The sequence below is a fragment of the Colossoma macropomum genome, unplaced genomic scaffold (genome assembly GCF_904425465.1).
Source record: "Colossoma macropomum unplaced genomic scaffold, Colossoma_macropomum, whole genome shotgun sequence".
In the NCBI taxonomy this organism is placed as follows: domain Eukaryota; kingdom Metazoa; phylum Chordata; class Actinopteri; order Characiformes; family Serrasalmidae; genus Colossoma; species Colossoma macropomum.
Window position 1 is genome coordinate 142,501 of NW_023494800.1, and position 20,000 is coordinate 162,500.

At 42.6% G+C, this 20,000-nt stretch overlaps 2 protein-coding genes across 3 annotated transcripts in view; one reads left to right on the forward strand and one right to left on the reverse strand.

Annotated features, from left to right (window-relative positions):
• The window catches only part of LOC118820718 (AF4/FMR2 family member 1-like), a 64,772-nt gene extending 61,247 nt beyond the window's left edge, over positions 1 to 3,525 (forward strand). For both annotated transcript variants that reach the window (XM_036589136.1, XM_036589138.1), the window contains exon 19: positions 1 to 3,525. This exon is cut by the window's left edge and continues 990 nt beyond it. The gene's annotated coding sequence lies outside the window, so the exon portion shown is untranslated.
• Positions 3,526 to 5,008: 1,483 nt separating this feature from the next.
• LOC118820470 (macrophage mannose receptor 1) overlaps positions 5,009 to 20,000 on the reverse strand; it is a 43,119-nt gene continuing 28,127 nt past the window's right edge. The window contains exons 33-50 of the mRNA XM_036588828.1: positions 19,847 to 19,998; positions 19,453 to 19,658; positions 18,631 to 18,805; positions 17,961 to 18,182; positions 16,525 to 16,694; positions 16,155 to 16,225; positions 15,933 to 16,059; positions 14,563 to 14,683; positions 13,877 to 14,020; positions 12,588 to 12,739; positions 11,703 to 11,802; positions 10,246 to 10,481; positions 9,432 to 9,621; positions 8,161 to 8,412; positions 6,568 to 6,744; positions 6,312 to 6,362; positions 5,399 to 5,547; positions 5,009 to 5,125 (exon numbers count right to left, since the gene is read on the reverse strand). Of these exons, the coding sequence (XP_036444721.1) occupies positions 5,081 to 5,125; positions 5,399 to 5,547; positions 6,312 to 6,362; positions 6,568 to 6,744; positions 8,161 to 8,412; positions 9,432 to 9,621; positions 10,246 to 10,481; positions 11,703 to 11,802; positions 12,588 to 12,739; positions 13,877 to 14,020; positions 14,563 to 14,683; positions 15,933 to 16,059; positions 16,155 to 16,225; positions 16,525 to 16,694; positions 17,961 to 18,182; positions 18,631 to 18,805; positions 19,453 to 19,658; positions 19,847 to 19,998 (2,740 nt within the window). The 3' untranslated portion in view covers positions 5,009 to 5,080. The remainder of the gene's footprint in view (positions 5,126 to 5,398; positions 5,548 to 6,311; positions 6,363 to 6,567; positions 6,745 to 8,160; positions 8,413 to 9,431; positions 9,622 to 10,245; positions 10,482 to 11,702; positions 11,803 to 12,587; positions 12,740 to 13,876; positions 14,021 to 14,562; positions 14,684 to 15,932; positions 16,060 to 16,154; positions 16,226 to 16,524; positions 16,695 to 17,960; positions 18,183 to 18,630; positions 18,806 to 19,452; positions 19,659 to 19,846; positions 19,999 to 20,000) is intronic.

Below are 20,000 nucleotides of genomic sequence, written 5' to 3' on the forward strand. Positions count from 1 at the left end.
TCTCCATAGTTCAGTGTTTGAGGTGTAAACAGAGTGATTCAGAGTGGTTTGGTGTGAAATGGTTCAGGTGTCTTCACAGTGGTGCTGATAGGAACCAGGGGTCGCCATGACTACAACACAAATATAGACATTTTATTTACTATCCAGAACCACCAGTGAACCTACACGAGTCTTCTGAGTTTATATGGAATGTTGATGATGGAAGATCTGAAATCTTTGGGGACTATTTTGCCTCACAGCGCCCTGCATGTATCCCTCCACCATGAATGGAGTTTAAGTTCTCTAAACTATCATAAAACAGTGTCTCAGTCATCAGGCAGTGAATTCATAACCATTTCATGTAGGAACTTTCTGTGAGGGAGCTTTTAGAGGTGGACGTCTGGTTCCTATCACCACCACTGTGAACAGTTCTGACTCAGTAAGTTTATCTAGAACAGAGCGTTTCACACCAAACCACCCTGAACCACTCTGAACCACCCTGAACCTCTCTGAACCGCTCTGATTATTTCTTAACAATTACTTACAGTTAATTATGGAGGAAATTTGAGAAACTGGTGGCATTCCCCTTCATTCCAGCGCAATAGAGCCTGAATGCTGATCACTGCGCTTTCACGTCTGCTTCTCCTCGAGTCGTTGCTTCTTAAATCTGGTACTTCATCGTTCGCCAATCAGGAGGTTATAAAATGTGGTCCTACCTCAAGCACAGTGTGTAAGTGGAGGCAGAACAGCATACAGACCCTGAGCACCCCCCCCCAAAAAAAAACCAAATGCAGACACAGTCCCGCTCTGTGATTAGACACGTGCCTTAAACTGACCTGCTGTTTCTGCAGAAGCGCTTTACTTATGCTGCTCATAAGACTGCACGGCACCTGATATAAACAGTTATAAACACTTTATAAATAGCCCTCATTTATAATTAATGTTGCATTTGGCAGCTTTACTGTCAAGCTGGCACAACATCTGTATCAGACAACAATGACTTCATTCTGATATTTGGGTTTGGTGACACTTTCTGGGGTGAAACAACCAACTCTGTGTCTCAGTCTGCCTTTATAACAGATATAAATGCCTTTATAACAGATAGTGCCCAGTATAATAAGCCTTTATAAAGGTTTATCTGCACTCTTAAAAAAGATGGTTCTTCAAAGGTTCTTTAGTGAAGACAACGGTCCTGTATAGAACCATGAACACTTCGCAGTGTTGGTTCTTCAGATTTATGGGCAATGTGTTAGTTCTGTATAGCTCCAAAAAAAAAAGGTTCTTCTGTTGTTACAAGCTTGACATTGTAATAATAGAAGAACGCTTTTTGGTGCTGTATAGAACCATTTGCAAAAAGGTTCTATATAGAGTCATATACAACACATTCTTCATCAATCTGAAAAATTATTTCATGCTTAAAGGGTTCTTTACATGTTTTTTTTCTGAATGGAACCATGGCCTTTTTCTAAGGAACTCTTTAAGCATGAAATGGTTCTATATAGAACTCATGGTTCTAACTAAAACCATTGTCTTTACTAAAGACCCTGTGAAGAACCATCTTTGTTAGGTGTGTGTGTTTGTCAGGTGTCCTGCAGCCTCATGAAGACTGACCTGCATTAATGAGACGACCTCATACAGGGATTAGGATTTATTTACAGTTGGTTTATTAATGGTTATTAATTTGGTCATAAACCTAATTAAGTCATTAATAGGCCATTATAACACTCATAAACAGGACGACAGGTGTTTTAAGGTGTTGGTGACCTAATTAACATCCATTAACACAGTAATTTTACAGCGTCTATAAAAACCGTGGTGGTGAGTGACGTGGAGCAGACGGCGCAGCTGGATAAGAAGCTGAATGTATCCTCGATACGGAGAACGTTTACACACAGAACCCTGGGGAGAAACGCTGAGAGAGTTTAGAACGCTCAGAGTTCTGGTTCTGCTGCTGAGCTTTGTGCGTTTCCACTTCAGCATAAATGCACCTTTTTTTCTCACGCTGTCAGAGAAGCTCTGAGAAGCTCCTGTGAAGCTCCTGAGAAGCTCCTGTGAAGCTCTGAGAGGCTCTGAGAAGCTCTGAGCTCTTTCGGAAAGAGCTGTAAAACAGAACCTGCTGCTTTCAGAACGAGTCAGACGGAGATGAAGGAGCCGGAATCTGATCAGAGTTTAGTGCCTGTTCACTGTTCACTGCACAGCTTCATGCTGAGGACCCTGCTCTGAGGGTGTTTCTCTCTTGCCTCTCTTTCTTTCTTTCTTTCTTTCTTTGTGAATTCACTCAGAGCTCCAGGCAGGTGGTGTAGCGATAGGTTCTCCAGCGTGATGTTCTACTTTAGCACTAGGGCTGGGACGATACAGCAGAGAGAATCACGATGTTTAGTAGTTGTGAGTTTGTACACTTAAAAAGCTCCAGTTGTGCCACATTTAACAGTAAGACCATCGTAAACGATGAACTGTGTAATTATGATGTTTCACGCTGCACTAAATCAGCTCTGCTGGACTCGTTATGCTCTGTGTGATGATGAGATTCAGTGCTGACGATGTTTATGATATTATCAGAAATCGTGACGTAATTTATCACAATAACGATGATAATCATCTTTGCTGCCCCTTCATTCCGACTGGATCTCGTCGGCTGGGTTTTTGTTGCACTTCACGATCGACGACAGCAGCGTTAAATGAAATCGACACTTTAAATTTTTGTTTTTTTGTTTTTTTATTATTTTTTTTCCGGAACACAAAGCTGTCCAGATTCCGCTCTTTTGTCAGTTTTCCATTCTCCCAAACCCGCTTTTCCTTCTTTCTTCCTGACTTGTGGTTGATTTTGGGTTTCCAGCAATAATAAGGAGGTGATTGACAGTCTGTGATTCCTTCTCTTCTTGTGGTTTGAGAGTTGATTGAATAAAGTCCGCTGGACTCGTTCGTGATGGACCTTTCCGTGCCAAGTGGTATTCCCTACTGAAATTCCCTTTCCGGGATTCCTGTACTGGAAATTATGAACTAGGGGCCGACTGGAATTTCAACAGGAGGCGGAGCGTTCGATAGGAAAGCTGGGATTTAAGGGCTGCACATGAATTATTATTATTAAATATGTATTTATTTTACGGTGATTCTCAGCTGTGAAAGGAGGATTAATGTTCTGATTTATTGCTCTTTTTTTGGTTTGTTCTTCCAAAGAAGCTGCTTTTATTGGATCATGGTTGGTCATTATTTCTCGGCTCTGCTCACCAAATCAGTTTGTCGTCTTCTGTTTTTTTCCGCATCGCGTTTTAGAGCCTCGTTTTCGACTCAGCCTTCGCGTCCTGTCGCGTGCGAGAGGCTGTGCTGCGTGTGATGTTAACGCGTTAGCTCTTGACTCTCGCGCAGCTTCACTTGGCGATGACTGAAACTGTTGACCTGTTTTGTAACTGAGCTTTTCTGCCTTTTGGACAAAATGTAAATATGAGGATGTCGATGTACAGCAGTGTGTAAAGAACCGCAGTGAAATTTAGTTTCTTTAACTCACAAAAACAGAAACAGCCTTTTTTTTTCCAAAGCTGTGTTTTTGTTTTTGCAGACGTCTGTAGCTCTGGTGGAGACCGACTGTCGACCACTGCTCAGCTTTGTCTGATGTTTGAGGCAATAAAGTTTTGGGGAAAAAATACAAACTCTGTGTCGTCACTGTGTCTCGTTCCTGCAGCTCGTCTGAGAAGCTGCTTTAGTGACGTCAGTGTCAGATTTCTCAGAATTAAAGGCAACATTTTTACATCCTTTTTGGTGGAGCCTGCAATGTAGAACATTTACTAACTCGTTTTAGAGCGTTTTAGACCGAGAGAGTTTTAGACTGAGAGCATTTTAGACCGAGAGAGTTTTAGACCGAGAGAGTTTTAGACCGAGAGAGTTTTAGACAGAGAGTTTTAGACAGAGAGCGTTTTAGACCGAGAGTTTTAGACAGAGAGCGTTTTAGACCGAGAGAGTTATAGACCGAGAGAGTTTTAGACCGAGAGTTTTAGACAGAGAGCGTTTTAGACCGAGAGAGTTATAGACCGAGAGAGTTTTAGACCGAGAATTTTAGACCGAGAGAGTTTTAGACCGAGAGAGTTTTAGACCGAGAGAGTTTTAGACCGAGAGAGTTTTAGACCGAGAGCGTTTTAGACCGAGAGAGTTTTAGACCGAGAGCGTTTTAGACCGAGAGTTTTAGACTGAGAGCATTTTAGACCGAGAGAGTTTTAGACCGAGAGTTTTAGACTGAGAGCATTTTAGACCGAGAGAGTTTTAGACCGAGAGAGTTTTAGACTGAGAGCATTTTAGACCGAGAGAGTTTTAGACCGAGAGTTTTAGACTGAGAGCATTTTAGACCGAGAGTTTTAGACTGAGAGCGTTTTAGGCCGAGAGAGTTTTAGACCGAGAGTTTTAGACTGAGAGCATTTTAGACCGAGAGAGTTTTAGACCGAGATAGTTTTAGACTGAGAGTTTTAGACCGAGAGAGTTTTAGACCGAGAGCGTTTTAGACGATGAGAGTTTTAGACCGAGAGAGTTTTAGACGATGAGAGTTTTAGACCGAGAGAGTTTTAGACGATGAGAGTTTTAGACGATGAGAGTTTTAGACCGAGAGTTTTTAGACGATGGGAGTTTTAGACCGAGAGAGTTTTAGACCGAGAGAGTTTTAGACCGAGAGTTTTTAGACGATGAGAGTTTTAGACCGAGAGTTTTTAGACGATGGGAGTTTTAGACCGAGTGTTTTGATCTCAGAGCTGCGAGTTTAAATCTCAGATGATGAGAAACAGAAACAGCCGCCATCACTCGGCTATGTAAACACCAACAGAAACACAGGCTTGCAGAATTTGAGGAAACAGATACTTTTGTCTTTTATGACTTTTAATTCAGCTTTAATTCAGCATTTCAGGATAAAAATGTATATACAGGAAACATTTGAATGCATTGGCTACATCATCGTTAACCAGCTGGACTTCATAGCTTTACTGTTAATTACAGTTACTTACAAAAACACTGAAATTTGAACGTCCTGAATTTGAAGATTACTGCCCGGAATTCTGTCTAACCTTCTTTACTTTAGCATAAACGCTGAATCTGTACAAGCTGAGCGGCTTCGTCCGCCTCTTCATGTCTCCGACTCTCCTGCGAAGTTCGGGTTGTTGAAAGCAGGCTGAGAGAGAGAGAGAGACAGAGAGAGAGAGATTACAGGACTGAATGGTTCCTCAGGTTCCTGTAGCTGCATTACAGAAACATTCAGTACAGACTGATTTTAGAAACAGTAGCTATTACAGAATAACAGTTCCTAACTTCACGCCCCAGTTAACCTGCAGGGGGCGCAATCACAACACTAGTTTTGTTTCTCAGTTTTCACATGAAGAGAGAGTAAGACAGTGAGAAGAGAGAGAGAGAGTAAGACAGTGAGAGAAGAATGAGAGAGACTCACCACGTCTATGTGTTTGGTGTCTCTCCCAGGGAGACCAGCGGCGCTCAGTTTGACTCCTTTCACACGGAAGACGTAATACAGAATCCCCAAAAGCAGCACCACCAGCAGGATCGCGCCGATTACTGCACCGGCCACCACCGACGCATGCTCTGAGAGACAGACAGACACATAGGCAGTCAGACAGTACAGTTCTGTATAATTTCTCTGTTTGTGTTCATTGGTTGAGCTCTGGTGTTCAGATTGTTTGGAGACGCTGCTGCTTTACGCAGTAAAATAATCATCATTTACTAATTAATCCCGTTTCATTAGTGGAGAAGGACTGAAGAGTCCTGCGTTTGAGAAAAGATCAGTTTATGACCATAAAACATCCTCATTATTCTAAACATGGAAATATTTAATCAGCTTAATGAGTTTTCATGAAAAGAATGTAAACAATTAATACATTTTTCCAACTTTGTAACAATTGATTAGAAACATTAACTTTTGATCATAAACTTCAGAACGAGGTATTTTCATTTAGAATAAACTTTTATTCTGTAAAAATGTGTTAAATTTTTCCAGCTTTTTTAAAAATAAGTAATGAATATGAACAAATAAACACAGCAGACTGTAACGGAGCTGATGAGCACAGCGACTCTCTAACGACAGACGAAGTTTTCAAAAACTCTATAACCGAAACTGCTACAGTGCAAAAGTTTGTGCACCCTTGGTGTACAGTACAGTTGTTGATTTTCTGAGTGTAAATAGTTTCAGATCCTCTACAGAGACTCAGTACTGTACACTGTAATACACCCTTTACAGTTTCTACATCCCCCGTTTTCTAAACGCTGCTGTTACTGAGTGAGTAATCCAGTTTACAGAGATTAGAGGACTGAAAATGATGAAATCAGTAGAAATAAAGAGTGAACCTCACCGGCAGCCGGATCAGACGTCGGGCGAGTGTGATCATCTCCGCCTGTAGAATCTGGAAACGTGAACATGACGTCAATAACAGAACGTCAGCAAGCAGCGTTCTCTTTAGAACGTATCACTGATCTGAATTCAGACACTCAACCTGGAGCTGCTTCAGTGCAGGTTAATCAATACAGTCTGACAGCAGATCAGACATTAGTAAAAGATCATTATATCTGAGTAATGAATCCACGGTGGACGGTCAGTGTGAGTCTTACGCTGGTGGAGTTTGCAGGCGAAGCCTCTCTTCTGGAAGCAGTTGTTGTCGTTCCACGTTCCATCCTCGTACATCTCCACGCAGTCCTCCTGGCCAAATTCGTGGAAGGCCTCGTTCGGCTCGCCAGGAGCCCAGTTTGTGAAGGCCAGCGCGCTCAGGTCTGTCCAGCCCCATCCGTCTGAAACCAGGTAACATCATTCAGAAAAGAGAGTCAGAGACAACTGTCTGTCCAGAAGACGCCCTAATGAGAGAATTCGGACACTTTCTCAGTAGAAAAGCACTGACCAATAGAACTGGACACTGCACATGATCCTAAGGTCACCATGTCCAGTGCCCAGTGTGGTCTAGAGGGGTATAAAGCCCCCCAGCATTGGGCTGTGGAGCAGTGGAACTGTGTTCTCTGGAGTGATGGAGCTCCATCCAGTACCTTTGGGATGAGTTGGAGTGATCCCAGAACTGACCATCCAACATCAGTACCTGACCTCACTAATGCTCAATCAGATCCTCACAGCAATGTTCAACATCTAGTATAAAGCCTTCCCAGAAGAGTAGAGGCTGTTCCTGCAGCACAGACTCACTATTAACACCTTCATTTCAGAGGAAGCTCTGGAGTCGAAAGACTTTCAGACACAGACAGAGCAAAACCAGTAAAACTGAACTGGTTACCAATAAAAACCTTCTGGAAGATGTTATGAACATTTACACTGCTTGAGTTTCACCAGCCAGACGACACTTTATTAAAGTGCTCAGAAGATGTTTGTGGACGTTTGGTTTCCGAACCACTTTACAGTTAATCTTAGTTTAGAACACTTGAACTCAACAGTGATCCTAAACCTCATCTAATCCAGACCCTAAACTCTGACCCTGACAGTGTTCATCAACTTATAAAATGACCTACAAACTAACTACGAAAAACTAGCCTTTGAGGGGGAACTTAACTGAATTTTCAAATTTCCCCCATAAATAAGTGGTTAAGATGTAAACAGCGTCATTCAGAGAGATTCTGCGTTCTAGATAAACTTACCGAGTCAGAGCTGTTCACAGTGGTTGAGATAGGAACCAGACGTCCACCTCTAAAAGCTCCCTCACAGAAAGTTACTACATGAAATGGTTATGAATTCACTGCCTGATGACTGAGACACTGTTTTATGATAGTTTAGAGAACTTAAACTCCATTCATGGTGGAGGGATACATGCAGGGCGCTGTGAGGCAAAATAGTCCCCAAAGAAAACTTATTATTTCAGATTTTCCACTATTTTCCATCATCAACATTCCATATAGACTCAGAAGACTCGTGTAGGTTCACTGGTGGTTCTGGATAGTAAATAAAATGTCTATATTTGTGTTGTAGTCATGGCGACCCCTGGTTCCTATCAGCACCACTGTAAAGAGATCTGAACCATTTCACACCAAACCACTCTGATTCACTCTGTTTACATCTCACACACTGAATTATGGAGGAATTGTGTAAAATGGGTGGAGTTCCCCTGTAGCTGCGGTCATGTTTTATTGAACTGTCTGTGATGTGCTGCCCGGTTGTTGGACAGATCTTTATGTGATTCAGTTCCGTGTTTGAAGTTTGTGTGAACGTACATGAGGCGTCTCTGGTCAGTCCGAGCCACACGTTGTGGTATTTGGTGTAGTTGATGTTCCTGATGAACTCCACCTCAGCTCGGCTGTGTACGGACGCCAGGTCAGCGCCTTTGACCAGCAGGCAGTAGTGCCGCGCCTCCGGCCAGGAGAAGCCCTCCCTTCCGTTATGCACAAAGTAGCAGTAACGCCCGTAATGCCAGAAGCCCGGCGGGCAGGTCCCTTCACCTGGAGCCGGGGTCGGCGGAGGACTTTCTGAAGGAAGAGAAAGAAAAAGGAACGTTAAGATCTGATCTCCAAACAAACGTTCAGCAAAAAAAAATATTTACAGAAAACCACGATTAAACATATTAAACATGTATGTTGATTGTTACATATTACATGAAGGCTCAGATCACAGTGTAAAGAAATAATACAAACATTAAAAGCACAATAACAATAGTAGCCCTACCGTTGTGCAAAAGTCAGAGACCCCCCGTCATTTATTTAAATTCCACTCAAAACAGTCTTTAAGTTCAAATTATTCATTTTCTAGGAAGCAGAACGTCAAAGTGAAAAAGCTTCAAATCTGATTAAAGCTCCAGAGAAAAAGTGTCTCCTAACCACCACCTGGAAGAGCTGGTCGACCCCCAAACTGCCCCATCAGATAAACAGCACTTAAAGCTTTCATCTCTGAGAGAGAGGAGAAAATCAAGCTGCTTCAGATCTGAAAACATCCACAGGTGTTTCTGTCCATCCTTCCACTGTGAGAAGACGACTCAGCGCTGTGGGTCTGAAAGGATGTGTAGCTGATCAAGAAGAACCTCACTGAGAAAAGGAGACGGACACATCAAACAAAGAAGCTGAACGATGGACTGACCACCCCAGAGTCCAGACCTCAACACCACTGAATGTGTTTGATTACTTCAGAAAATCATCAACCAGCTTCTAAGACTGAACTGTGGAGGTGTGTCTGCAGATTCTTTGAGGAACTGAAAGTGAGTCTCCTGAACAGAATGGAAGCTGGAATGAAGGGAAAGAGTGACTCACTGACTCTCACAGCTGAGAGCAGATTTAGCTGCTGAGGATTCTGGGTCATTTTCTGTTAGACGTGTGTTTTTTCTGTTTTCTGCTGAAAAATTAATAACTTGTACTTTAAGGCTGTTCTGACAGGAAATCAAGTAAATGGAAGGGTCTTTGGGGGTCTCGGGAATCTCTGTCTTTAGCACAGCTCTGGTCATGTTTACTGTGTTTTGTCAGCAACAGGTCAGTAAGTGGACGGTAGGCGTGCTGACCGAATGTGATCTTGCAGAGGTACGGCTTGGCCGCGTCGCAGGCCGTGTCGTTCCATGTTCCCTGGATGAAGTGTGAACGGCCGTGCATGCTGACGCAGCCCTCTCCTTTGTGGTTGGTGGGCTCCCCCGGACCCCAGTGCGTGTAGAACACCGGCCAGCCGTCTGACCACTGGTAGGTGTCACCGTCCTCCTGCAGGGACGAGAGACAGCGGCTTAAAGACAGATGCCTCAATCTCAGATTAACCCTTTCAGGAGCAGCAGGATCAGCTCAGAGGTGACTTAACAAAGACTTTCAGTGATGCAACAACAGCTTTTAATGATGCAAGAAAGAACTTCAGTGATGTAACAAAAGCAAAAGGGCTTTTAATGATATACCAAAAGCTTTTAGGTATGTAAGAAAGGCATTTAGTGATGTCAGAAAAGATTTTAATAGTATTAAAGGGCTTTTACTGATCTAGCAAAAGCTTTTAATAGTGTAATGATGTAAGAGAGGATTTTAGTGAAAAGATTTTAGTGATGTTACTAAAGCTTTTAGTAGTGTTATAAGGGCTCTTATTGATTGTTGCGTTCTAGAAGCACAGTGAAAACTCTAGAACCATAAATGTTCTCTCACTTCTACTCACACAGCTCAGTTTTGGTGGGTCTTTTATTTACTGTAAACTCTGTTTAATGTATTTTTTATCTTTGTGTTTTTAGTGAGATGTTTTTCAGGTATGAAGGGCGCAGAACTGGGGCCGGGGCAGAACTGGGCCTGGGGCAGAACTGGGGCCGGGGCAGAACTGGGGCCAGGGCAGGGGCGTGAGTGTGAGCATACCTTGCGCCTGAGGCCAATCCAGGCGTCCGTGTTGGCCTGCTGGATGGCCCCGGAGATGAAGGCCTGGTCGTAGCTCATGTCCACGCTGGCCAGGTGTCCTCCCTCCTTCACACACACCGCCTCCGCCTCCTCCCACGTCTTCGGCTCCGACACCAGCCTGTAGCAGTTCTTGTACCAAGAGACGTAGTTGGAGGGGCAGGGGCTGGTTGTGGCGGGGGGGGCTGGTAGTTGGCTGTCTGTGGGGGGGGAGGGGTTGGAGAGGAAGCATAATCAGTATAACAGAATAAATACACTATATACCCAAAAATATGCAGACACCTATTTAAATGAGTGAACTCAGCCACTGAGCCCAAAAACGTGACCCTTTGGTCTCCATGTCCAGTGCCCAGCGTGGGCTAGAGGGGTATAAAGCCCCCCAGCACTGGGCTGTGGAGCAGTGGAACTGTGTTCTCTGGACTGTGCTGTCCTCCAACAAAGTAAACCCCAAAAGCACAACACAGAGAATTTAGAAGCAACTTCAGGAAAAAAGCCACTTCACCTAAGAGTGGGTGTGTCTAAAGCACAAGCTCCACCCCTTCCCACCCACTTTACTCTGATAGGCTGCAGCCAGATGCTAGTTTTGATCAGTGCCAGTGGTTCCTGTGAAAGGCTGTATCAGTGAAAGTACAGTGATTTTTAACGCTTCCTCATGAAAATTTTAGTATGTTTTTATTATACTGTAGCGTCCTGCTGCTGACCCGCACTGCTGTAGAGGCTCTGGGGGCGTGGCCACACAAAGGGCCATGCAAAGAGGTGCAACTTCCCCATAAAGAGGACTTAAACGCTGTTTGTGTGTTATCTGTGTTGCTGTGCTGAGGTAGGAGTGTTGAATGTGTGGCTGGTGATGATATCTGTCTATCTGTCTGTCTGTCTCTCTGTCTGTCTGTCTATCTACCTGTCTTTCTTTCTGTCTGTCTGTCTGTCTGTCTGTCTGTCTATCTGTCTGTCTGTCTATCTGTCTGTCTGTCTGTCTGTCTATCTGTCTGTCCATCTGTCTGTCCATCTGTCTATCTACTTATCTTTCTTTCTGTCTGTCTGTCTATCTATCTATCTGTCGGTCTGTCTGTCTGTCTCTCTGTCTATCTATCTGTCTGTCTGTCTGTCTGTCTGTCTATCTACCTATCTTTCTGTCTGTCTGTCTGTCTGTCTATCTGTCTATCTATCAGTCTGTCTGTCTGTCTGTCTGTCCATCTGTCTGTCTGTCTATCTATCTATCCATCTATCTATCTACCTATCTATCTATCTATTTGACTATCTGTCTGTCTGTCTATCTATCTGTGTATCTATCAGTCTGTCTGTCTGTCTGTCTGTGATCTCCCGCTGCAGAACCGCATTCTAAACACTAAAGACTCGGACTGAGACTCTCAGTGGAGAAACTCAAACGCTCTTTTGCTCCAAAATGAAGACGAAGATCTCACCTTTGTTCCTGTAGCAAACCCAGCCTCTCTCCTCCTCACAGTTCTCATCGTTCCAGCGTCCCGTCACCAGATGGTTATGGGTCACACTCACGCAGTGCTCCTACAAAACAGGACGGTCAGTTTTACACCGTCATCACAACCTTCACGATTTAATCCCTTCACAGTCACGTCTGCATGTGTTCCTCACTTTTCATGAAGCGCTTAATGTGCAGGTTGGATACAAAACGAGTCTGAGCTCAGACGCCTGACGGTTCTGATCTCTGATTGATGCAAATGACTCAGATGTTCTTAGTTAATATAAACAAATAGTTTTTCTTCATAACTCTGTTATCAGATGAACGAGGACTCTGTCGTCTCTCTGTGTTTAAAATGATGAGCTGCTAGTGAGCAATGAGGGCTGAAAGGGGAGGGGTGAGAACCCCCTGCTGTGAAAAACTATTCACGCCTCTCCACAAAGATGGCCGTGCTAGGATCAAACAGGCAGATCTAACAGTCCTGGACATCTGACACAATAAAGATTACAGCTTTTAAATATAATAAACACAGTTTTATAAGTGTTGACTTCAGTTACAAAGACAAAAATCCTGTTCGCTCAAACACATTTTAACTGAAGGAGCTCTGAAAGTGGCAGAAACTACATTTCGTCGGCTGTAAAACGTTCTGACTCTGAGCTGCTGCTGTGCGCTAAATTGTTGTTGAGTGTGGCACCCAAACAAATGCACAGCGACCATTTTCAGCTCTAAACAGCAGAGAACACAGGAGAACCACAGCTTTGAGAGAAACAGCTGAAGATGCTCTTCCTCGTTAAGCTACTGCTGGCCTTCATCATCAGCGACTCTATCAGTGAGTGACCGGCTTTAACCTGGGGCTGTAAAACTGCTGTACCTTGCCGTCGTTGTTGTTGGGCTCCTTCTCTGCCCAGTTGGTGAACAGGACCGGACTTCCATCAGTCCAAGCAAACTTGCCCTCGTGAAGCGTGTCGGACAGTCCGATCCACACGGGGTGGATCAGGTCCCTCAGATAACTGGCCACGAAGTCTGGAGAGAGAGAGCAGAGACAGAGAGAGAGAGAGAGCAGAGACAGAGAGAGAGACAGACAGAGAGAGAGAGAGAGCAGAGACAGAGAGAGCAGAGACAGAGAGAGAGAAAGAGAGAGAGAGAGAGCAGAGACAGAGAGAGAGAGAGAGAGAGAGCAGAGACAGAGACAGAGACAGAGAGAGCAGAGACAGAGACAGAGAGAGCAGAGACAGAGAGAGAGACAGACAGAGAGAGAGAAAGAGAGAGAGAGAGAGCAGAGAGAGAGCAGAGACAGGGACAGAGACAGAGAGAGCAGAGACAGAGAGAGAGACAGAGAGAGAGAGAACAGAGACAGAGAGAGAGAGAGAGAGAGCAGAGACAGAGACGAGAGAGAGAGAGCAGAGACCGAACCAATGAAGAACTGACATATTAACCTACTCATGGAAAAAATATATATATTCCAAATGTATCACGTGCATTTATTTTTATGTGGTACATTTCTATGTGTAATATTCCCCCCATACATTTTAATATAAATGCATTTTAAAATATATTTGGTTAATATGGCAAAATATTCTGAAATACATTTTAGTGTTTGAATGTATTTCAGAAGTGTGTTTGAAATGTGTTTGAAATATATAAAATACGTCCATATATTTTTTTCCATATGGGTACTGATGATGTAAACAGACTGATGCTGATGTCATAAGCCCTGTTTTCATCATGCAGTAGCACTGGCTTCATGTTGGTAGGCCACTTCAGGTACACTGGGCAGCTCAGTAAAGCCGTGACTGAACCAGCAAAGGCAGTAAAACACGTTTTTGGGAACCTCATTTGAGTGTTTCGCTTTGTTGGATTTGTTTCCATAGTGATAAATAAAAGCTCAAATCTAAATGGCTGAGATTTCCCTGTGTTAATAGCGCCCTGTCCCAAACCGCGTACTAGCTCACTAAATAGTGTGTAGAAATAGTGCACATCCCATTAGAAGTGCACTCGTTAGTGCAGTAGGTGAAGTACAGTAGTGTGTGGTTTGGGACGCGGCGTTAGATCAGCCAGTGAGACGTGTTCAACAGCTGCTCTGCAGACTGTCTGTCTGTCTGTCTGTCTGCAGGCGAGCTGGGGTTTCTGAGATGGTCACGTCTTTCTTTGGACACTTGCCGTTCTCGTTGATGTCATCGATGATGGCGAGGTGGCCGTTCTGGGCCCGGCACCAGTCTCGAGCGTAAGTCCAGTTGGCCTTCACCTCGTTCTGGTGGTGACTCCCTTTGAACAAGTAGCACTTGTTATGGAAGCGCATCCATCCTGCGGTGAGGACCAGGAGAGGAAAGGTCAGTCACACGGTCAGTTCACTCCTATCACTTTAACCTAAAGCCTAAAATCATAACGGCTTCCCTCCGATCCGCATGACTGACTGTGTTATTCCCTGATGAATTCACCAAAAAAAACACTCCTAATATCTGATATGAAATGATGTCTGTTCTCAAACTGTCAGATCAAACAAGCTTCACCTCTCAGCTTTTACACAACACCGTCATTTATTTCTGCTGAATAAAAGCCATAAAATTCAGTCGTGTGCAAAATTCTGGTCAAATTCTGTGATTATTTTTTTTGTTGATTTTTTGAGTGTAAATAAGATAAACATCCTCCACAGAGACACACTACTGTACATTTTAATACACAATTACTGTTTATTTACTGAATTTAACACTGAGGAAAAAATAAAACAAAGTGTGGCCTGTGCAAAAGTTATGGCACCTTTTATACTGTATGTTTTATTTTTCTCAACAAATAAATGTGACATTTGCAGTCGTGGGTGGACGGTGGGGGGGGGTTGAGAATGTTACCCTCGGGGCAGTTTCCTTCCCACGCGGGGGTCGGAGGGGGGGGGAGTGTGGTGGTCTCCCGGCAGTTTCTTACAAACGTAGCCCGCGTTGGCTCGGCCGCAGTTAGCGTCGTTCCATGTGCCTGAAAGAGCAAACGTTACTCAGAGCTTCAGACTGTAACTCACTTTAATATACAGGCCATATTTACATACTAACTGCATTAATAACACATCTAAACCCTCCATAATATATTAATAACATTCAGTACCCTTATATTTTCTGAGTAAACCTCAGTATCAGATGATTAATAAGTCAGCAGTAATAATGTTAAAGATCTGTTTGATGAGAATCTCTGACAGTTCTGATTGGCTCATTTTGTTTGGACTGTTTTGTCCTGTTTCTCTTTAATGGAGCCTAAAGCAGTACTGTAAACATTAACCGGACAGAAAATACACATTTACAGAAAGAAAACACACTATTTATTTCATTTATATGAACGGTTGAAACTGTTTCTGAAGACAATCTGAAGCTCCAGGTAAATGAAGTACATCACAGTTCACACTCAGCACCTCAGTATTATGAGTAAAGAATAAAAGAAAAACCTTAAAAGAAGCTGCTCAGCAAACCTGGACAACGCTGTTCTATACGTATGACATCACACCATCTCATTATCTGTCAGATATCACTGAAACGCTATTGATATAGATGAAAGTGGCTGCTCAATTATGGCAAAAATGACCATTATTTTCATTAATATTGATCACGATTATTTAACATGATTACTTACTGAGTTATTATGCATTTATTGAACTTAAAAAAACCCTTTTTAGCAGCGGACTTTAAATATAATTCAACTGAAAAACAAATTTAAAAATGTAATAAAAAGAGAAACATAATATGTATGAACACACATTTATTAAATAAATAATATAATAGTATAATAAAAATAATATAATAGTAATTAGATATATGATCAACTACAGTGTAGTGCACCTCCACAACCTACTGAAAATATATAAAAATAATAGATAAAAATAAATACAGAATACATAAGCTGAGTTTGGGCTTTTGGGGGGGCTGGATTTATAACACATAAGACAAAATGAAAGCATCACTGTGAAGCAGAATGAGGCACAATAATCGTTTTATCTCGATTATCTTTTTTTCCATAAACGTTGAAAGCTAAAATCATAATGGAACAAAAATTTGATTAATTGCCCAGCTCTAACAGATATTAGATTTTATATATGTATATATATATATATATATATATATATAGTATATATTATATATATATATATTATATATATATATATGTGTGTGTGTGTGTGTGTGTGTGTGTGTGTGTGTGTGTATATTTATTATTATTTTTTTTTTATATTAGATATTGCCTGACTCTGTCCGTGGGACACTCTACCTGGATATCTGTTCATCTGTACGCACTGCTCCTCCCCGTTGGCGTTGTTGGGCTCTCCTGGCGCCCAGTGAACATACGTCACAGGAGACAGATCCACCCACCTGCACACAGGAGCACAAACACCTGCACTGCAGATAAACTCCTCCCACAGCGATTACACCGAGCAGGAAACGGTAGAAATGATGCACAGACGTACAGATACTCTCCTCCCGTTGCCCCGAACATCCGCATCCCGATCCAGGCAGCCTCCACCTGACCTGTTCCCACCTGAGAGGCACACAGAACACAGAGAACACACTTTAATACAAGAGAAAATTAAATAGAAATAAAAGTCGTTTATTTCTAGAGCACTTAAAAAAAAATTAAAAGTATTGAAAATAATAAATTAAAATAAGAAATACAATAAAACAGCCAAAAGAAAATAAAATGAATCAAATGAAACAGTAAATAAATAAATAAATATATATAAAATAAGAAAATTAAGATGTTGTACAAATTGGAAAAACTAGACCAATAAATCACAACAAAAAAGTCCCACCCATACAGAGTGGGCGGAGTTCTGTTACCATAGAGATGATGTAGGTCTGCTCCTCCTGGTCCAGGATGGAGGCCAGCAGAGCCTTTTCAGTGTAGCACCGGCTCAGCGCTGTGTAGAAGTCCACCACGTCGGTGTCGTTGTAGTAATAACAGACGTCGTTGTGCTTCCTCCAGCCGGGGTTACTCCCGCAGTCCGGAGCTGCAGAGCACGGAGAAGAACGTCAGCACGGTTCCACCGTTCTACTGTTCCACTGTTCCACAGCAGCATTCACAGTGTAAATCAGACTTACAGGGTTCAGACCTTCAGATTATGGTCACTTTCCCAACATTTCCACTCAAAACTAACATCCACTTATAGAGACACAGCACAGAGATTCAGACGTGTAATAAAGCTGTACTGTTACATGTATAAATATAGCTATAACATATTTAAATTATTATACAAACACACGTTCACAGCTCAGGCAGTAATACAGCACTAGAGGGCAGTACAGAGTTACTAACACGTACATCTGCAAAACTCAGAACAGTTTTATGTTTTTGATGATGTTTATTTCTACATTAATTTAGTTTAGTTTACAATTTTAGGTACTTTTATTTAAAAAAAATTGTAAAAAGTTTTTTATGCAAAGGTTACTATAGAATGAGTATTGTGGCAGATACAAATACATAAATACAATAATATGAATAATAATATAACTGTAATAATTAATGGGCTGTAAACTGAACTGTCTACACTGACTGCATGAAGTTATAATACAGTGTAAATGAGGGTCTCATCGTACTCAGAGCTTAAATACAGGTCGAGTGATTGATATTAAAAATAATATCTATAATGCTTTGTGTTTCAAAAGTGACGATCACAGCTCGAAGCAGTTAAATTGGCAAAGATTTCTATAAATATATAATTATTTTATTTCTTCTTTGATAACTTTTTTGTTGCCAAAAAAATAAAACATCTAGAAGTTTTGTTGCCTAGTTTAGATCATTTTAATCAGCATTCTGTAAGCTGCTACTGTATATAAACATATAAAAAACACACATTATTAATATGGTGTGATTCAAAACGTTTAAATATTAGTGTAGTTTAATTTTTTTAGCGTTTAAGTAGTTATGCAGCATTTATTGGCACCTGATTCTTTTCTCATCACAACCAGATGACCACCATTTAATTAATTCATTAATGAAGAATAAGTACTAAGTGTTCTATCAACCCTTTCAGCAAAGTCAGTTTATTCAAAGAGAAATCCGTATAAAAGTGTATGATTTGATGTGTAAAATCAAGCTGACAGATTATGATGAAAATCTAATAACATTTTTGTTCATCTTGGTTCATCAAGGGTGCCAATAATTCTGGTCGGAACTGTTTTCATTCATTCACAGGTTCATTCATACTATAAAAAACACTCGAACTTCCGTTTAAAATGAATGAAGTCTCATCTTGTCTTATCTTCCTGCATCTTACCTGGCACAGCTGAAGGGGGCACTGGGGGCTCGACGGGGGTCTTGCCCTTGGCGATCATGCAGACCCAGTCCTGATGGGCATCACAGTTGATGTCATTCCAGAAAGACGTGCCATTCTGAGTGGTGACCATCTCCACACAGTTCTCCCGGCCGCTGTGGTCATTTGGTTCCCCGGGACCCCAGTTAGTGTGACTGAGCGGAGAACCATCACTCCAGGAATAATCTGAGAACAAACAGCACAAACAGCACAAAGCCTGCATGACACCATCACACAAGCAGGAGAACATTCAGAACACTATTCAGTGGTGGTGATAGGAACCAGGGGTCGCCATGACTACAACACAAATACAGACATTTTATTTACTATCCAGAACCACCAGTGAACCTACACGAGTCTTCTGAGTTTATATGGAATGTTGATGATGGAAAATAGTGGAAAATCTGAAATAATAAGTTTTCTTTGGGGACTATTTTGCCTCACAGCGCCCTGCATGTATCCCTCCACCATGAATGGAGTTTAAGTTCTCTAAACTATCATAAAACAGTGTCTCAGTCATCAGGCAGTGAATTCATAACCATTTCATGTAGGAACTTTCTGTGAGGGAGCTTTTAGAGGTGGACGTCTGGTTCCTATCACCACCACTGTGAACAGTTCTGGCTCGGTAACGAACCTCCTTCCAGCGGGTTTTTGCTCAAGCCGATCCACTGTGTCTTGCCCTTGGTGTACTCGGCCATGAATATCTCCTCCTCGCCTGAGTGGATGCTGACCAGGTCAGCGCCCCGCGCCACACAGTCCTCGCGCGCCCCCTGCCAGCTCTTCTTATACGCATAGTCCACCGTGAAGAGCTAAGAGAGATTAACACACATGCTTTACTGGACTGCGGTGTCTAGCTCCAGCACTGGAGGACCAGAGTTCAGCACAGTTCATCAGAGTTCAGCACAGTTCAGCAGAGTTCAGCACAGTTCATCAGAGTTCAGCACAGTTCATCAGAGTTCATCACAGTTCATCAGAGTTAAGCACAGTTCATCAGAGTTCATCACAGTTCATCAGAGTTAAGCACAGTTCATCAGAGTTCAGCACAGTTCATCAGAGTTAAGCACAGCTCAGCAGAGTTCATCACAGTTCATCAGAGTTAAGCACAGTTCAGCAGAGTTCAGCACAGTTCATCAGAGTTAAGCACAGTTCAGCAGAGTTCAGCACAGTTCATCAGAGTTAAGCACAGTTCAGCAGAGTTAAGCACAGTTCATCAGAGTTAAGCACAGTTCAGCAGAGTTAAGCACAGTTCAGCAGAGTTAAGCACAGTTCAGCAGAGTTAAGCACAGTTCATCAGAGTTAAGCACAGTTCAGCACAGTTCAGCACAGCTCAGCAGAGTTCAGCACAGCTCAGTATAGCTCAGCTCAGCACAGCTGAGCATGGCATATCTGAGAGAGAGGTGTTTCTGATAAAGTGGCCAGGGGTGTACTGTGCAGTCCGTTAGTTCTGTGTTCTCACCCTGTAACAGTATCTGAAGTGAGACTGTCCACTCCAGCCTTCAGCACATCCTGCCACAGGGGGCGGAGTCGGGGCCTTAGTGGGCGGGGAGATATCGTCTCTAGGAATTTCGCAGATGAAAGGGTGGGACTCCTCACAGTTCCTGTTCCCCCAGAACCCCGGGGTAGGTGAGGTTGTCATGGTGACACAGGGGCCAGCATGGCTATCTGGTGATGAAAGAATTAATATCCAGAGTGAAGTTCTGATAAAATTAATAACTAGAATGCATCATATTTCAGACGTGCTGGTCAAATCTCGTGGCAGAGTCTAATTAAACATTATAAATAGAGAATTACAGTAAATTATTCATCATTAATGAATGTGTGTAAGTTGTGATGCAGTGAGAGGCGGTTACTGGGCTGGTCGCGGCCCCAGTGAGAGTAGATCATCAGATCTCCACTGTCCCAGTGATAATCCACTCCAACTGTTTCCCCCTTCGCTCTCAGACCGATCCACCAGTCACCAGAGTAGCTGCCCATGCGTGCGGTGAAGTGAGCCTGCTCGTACCT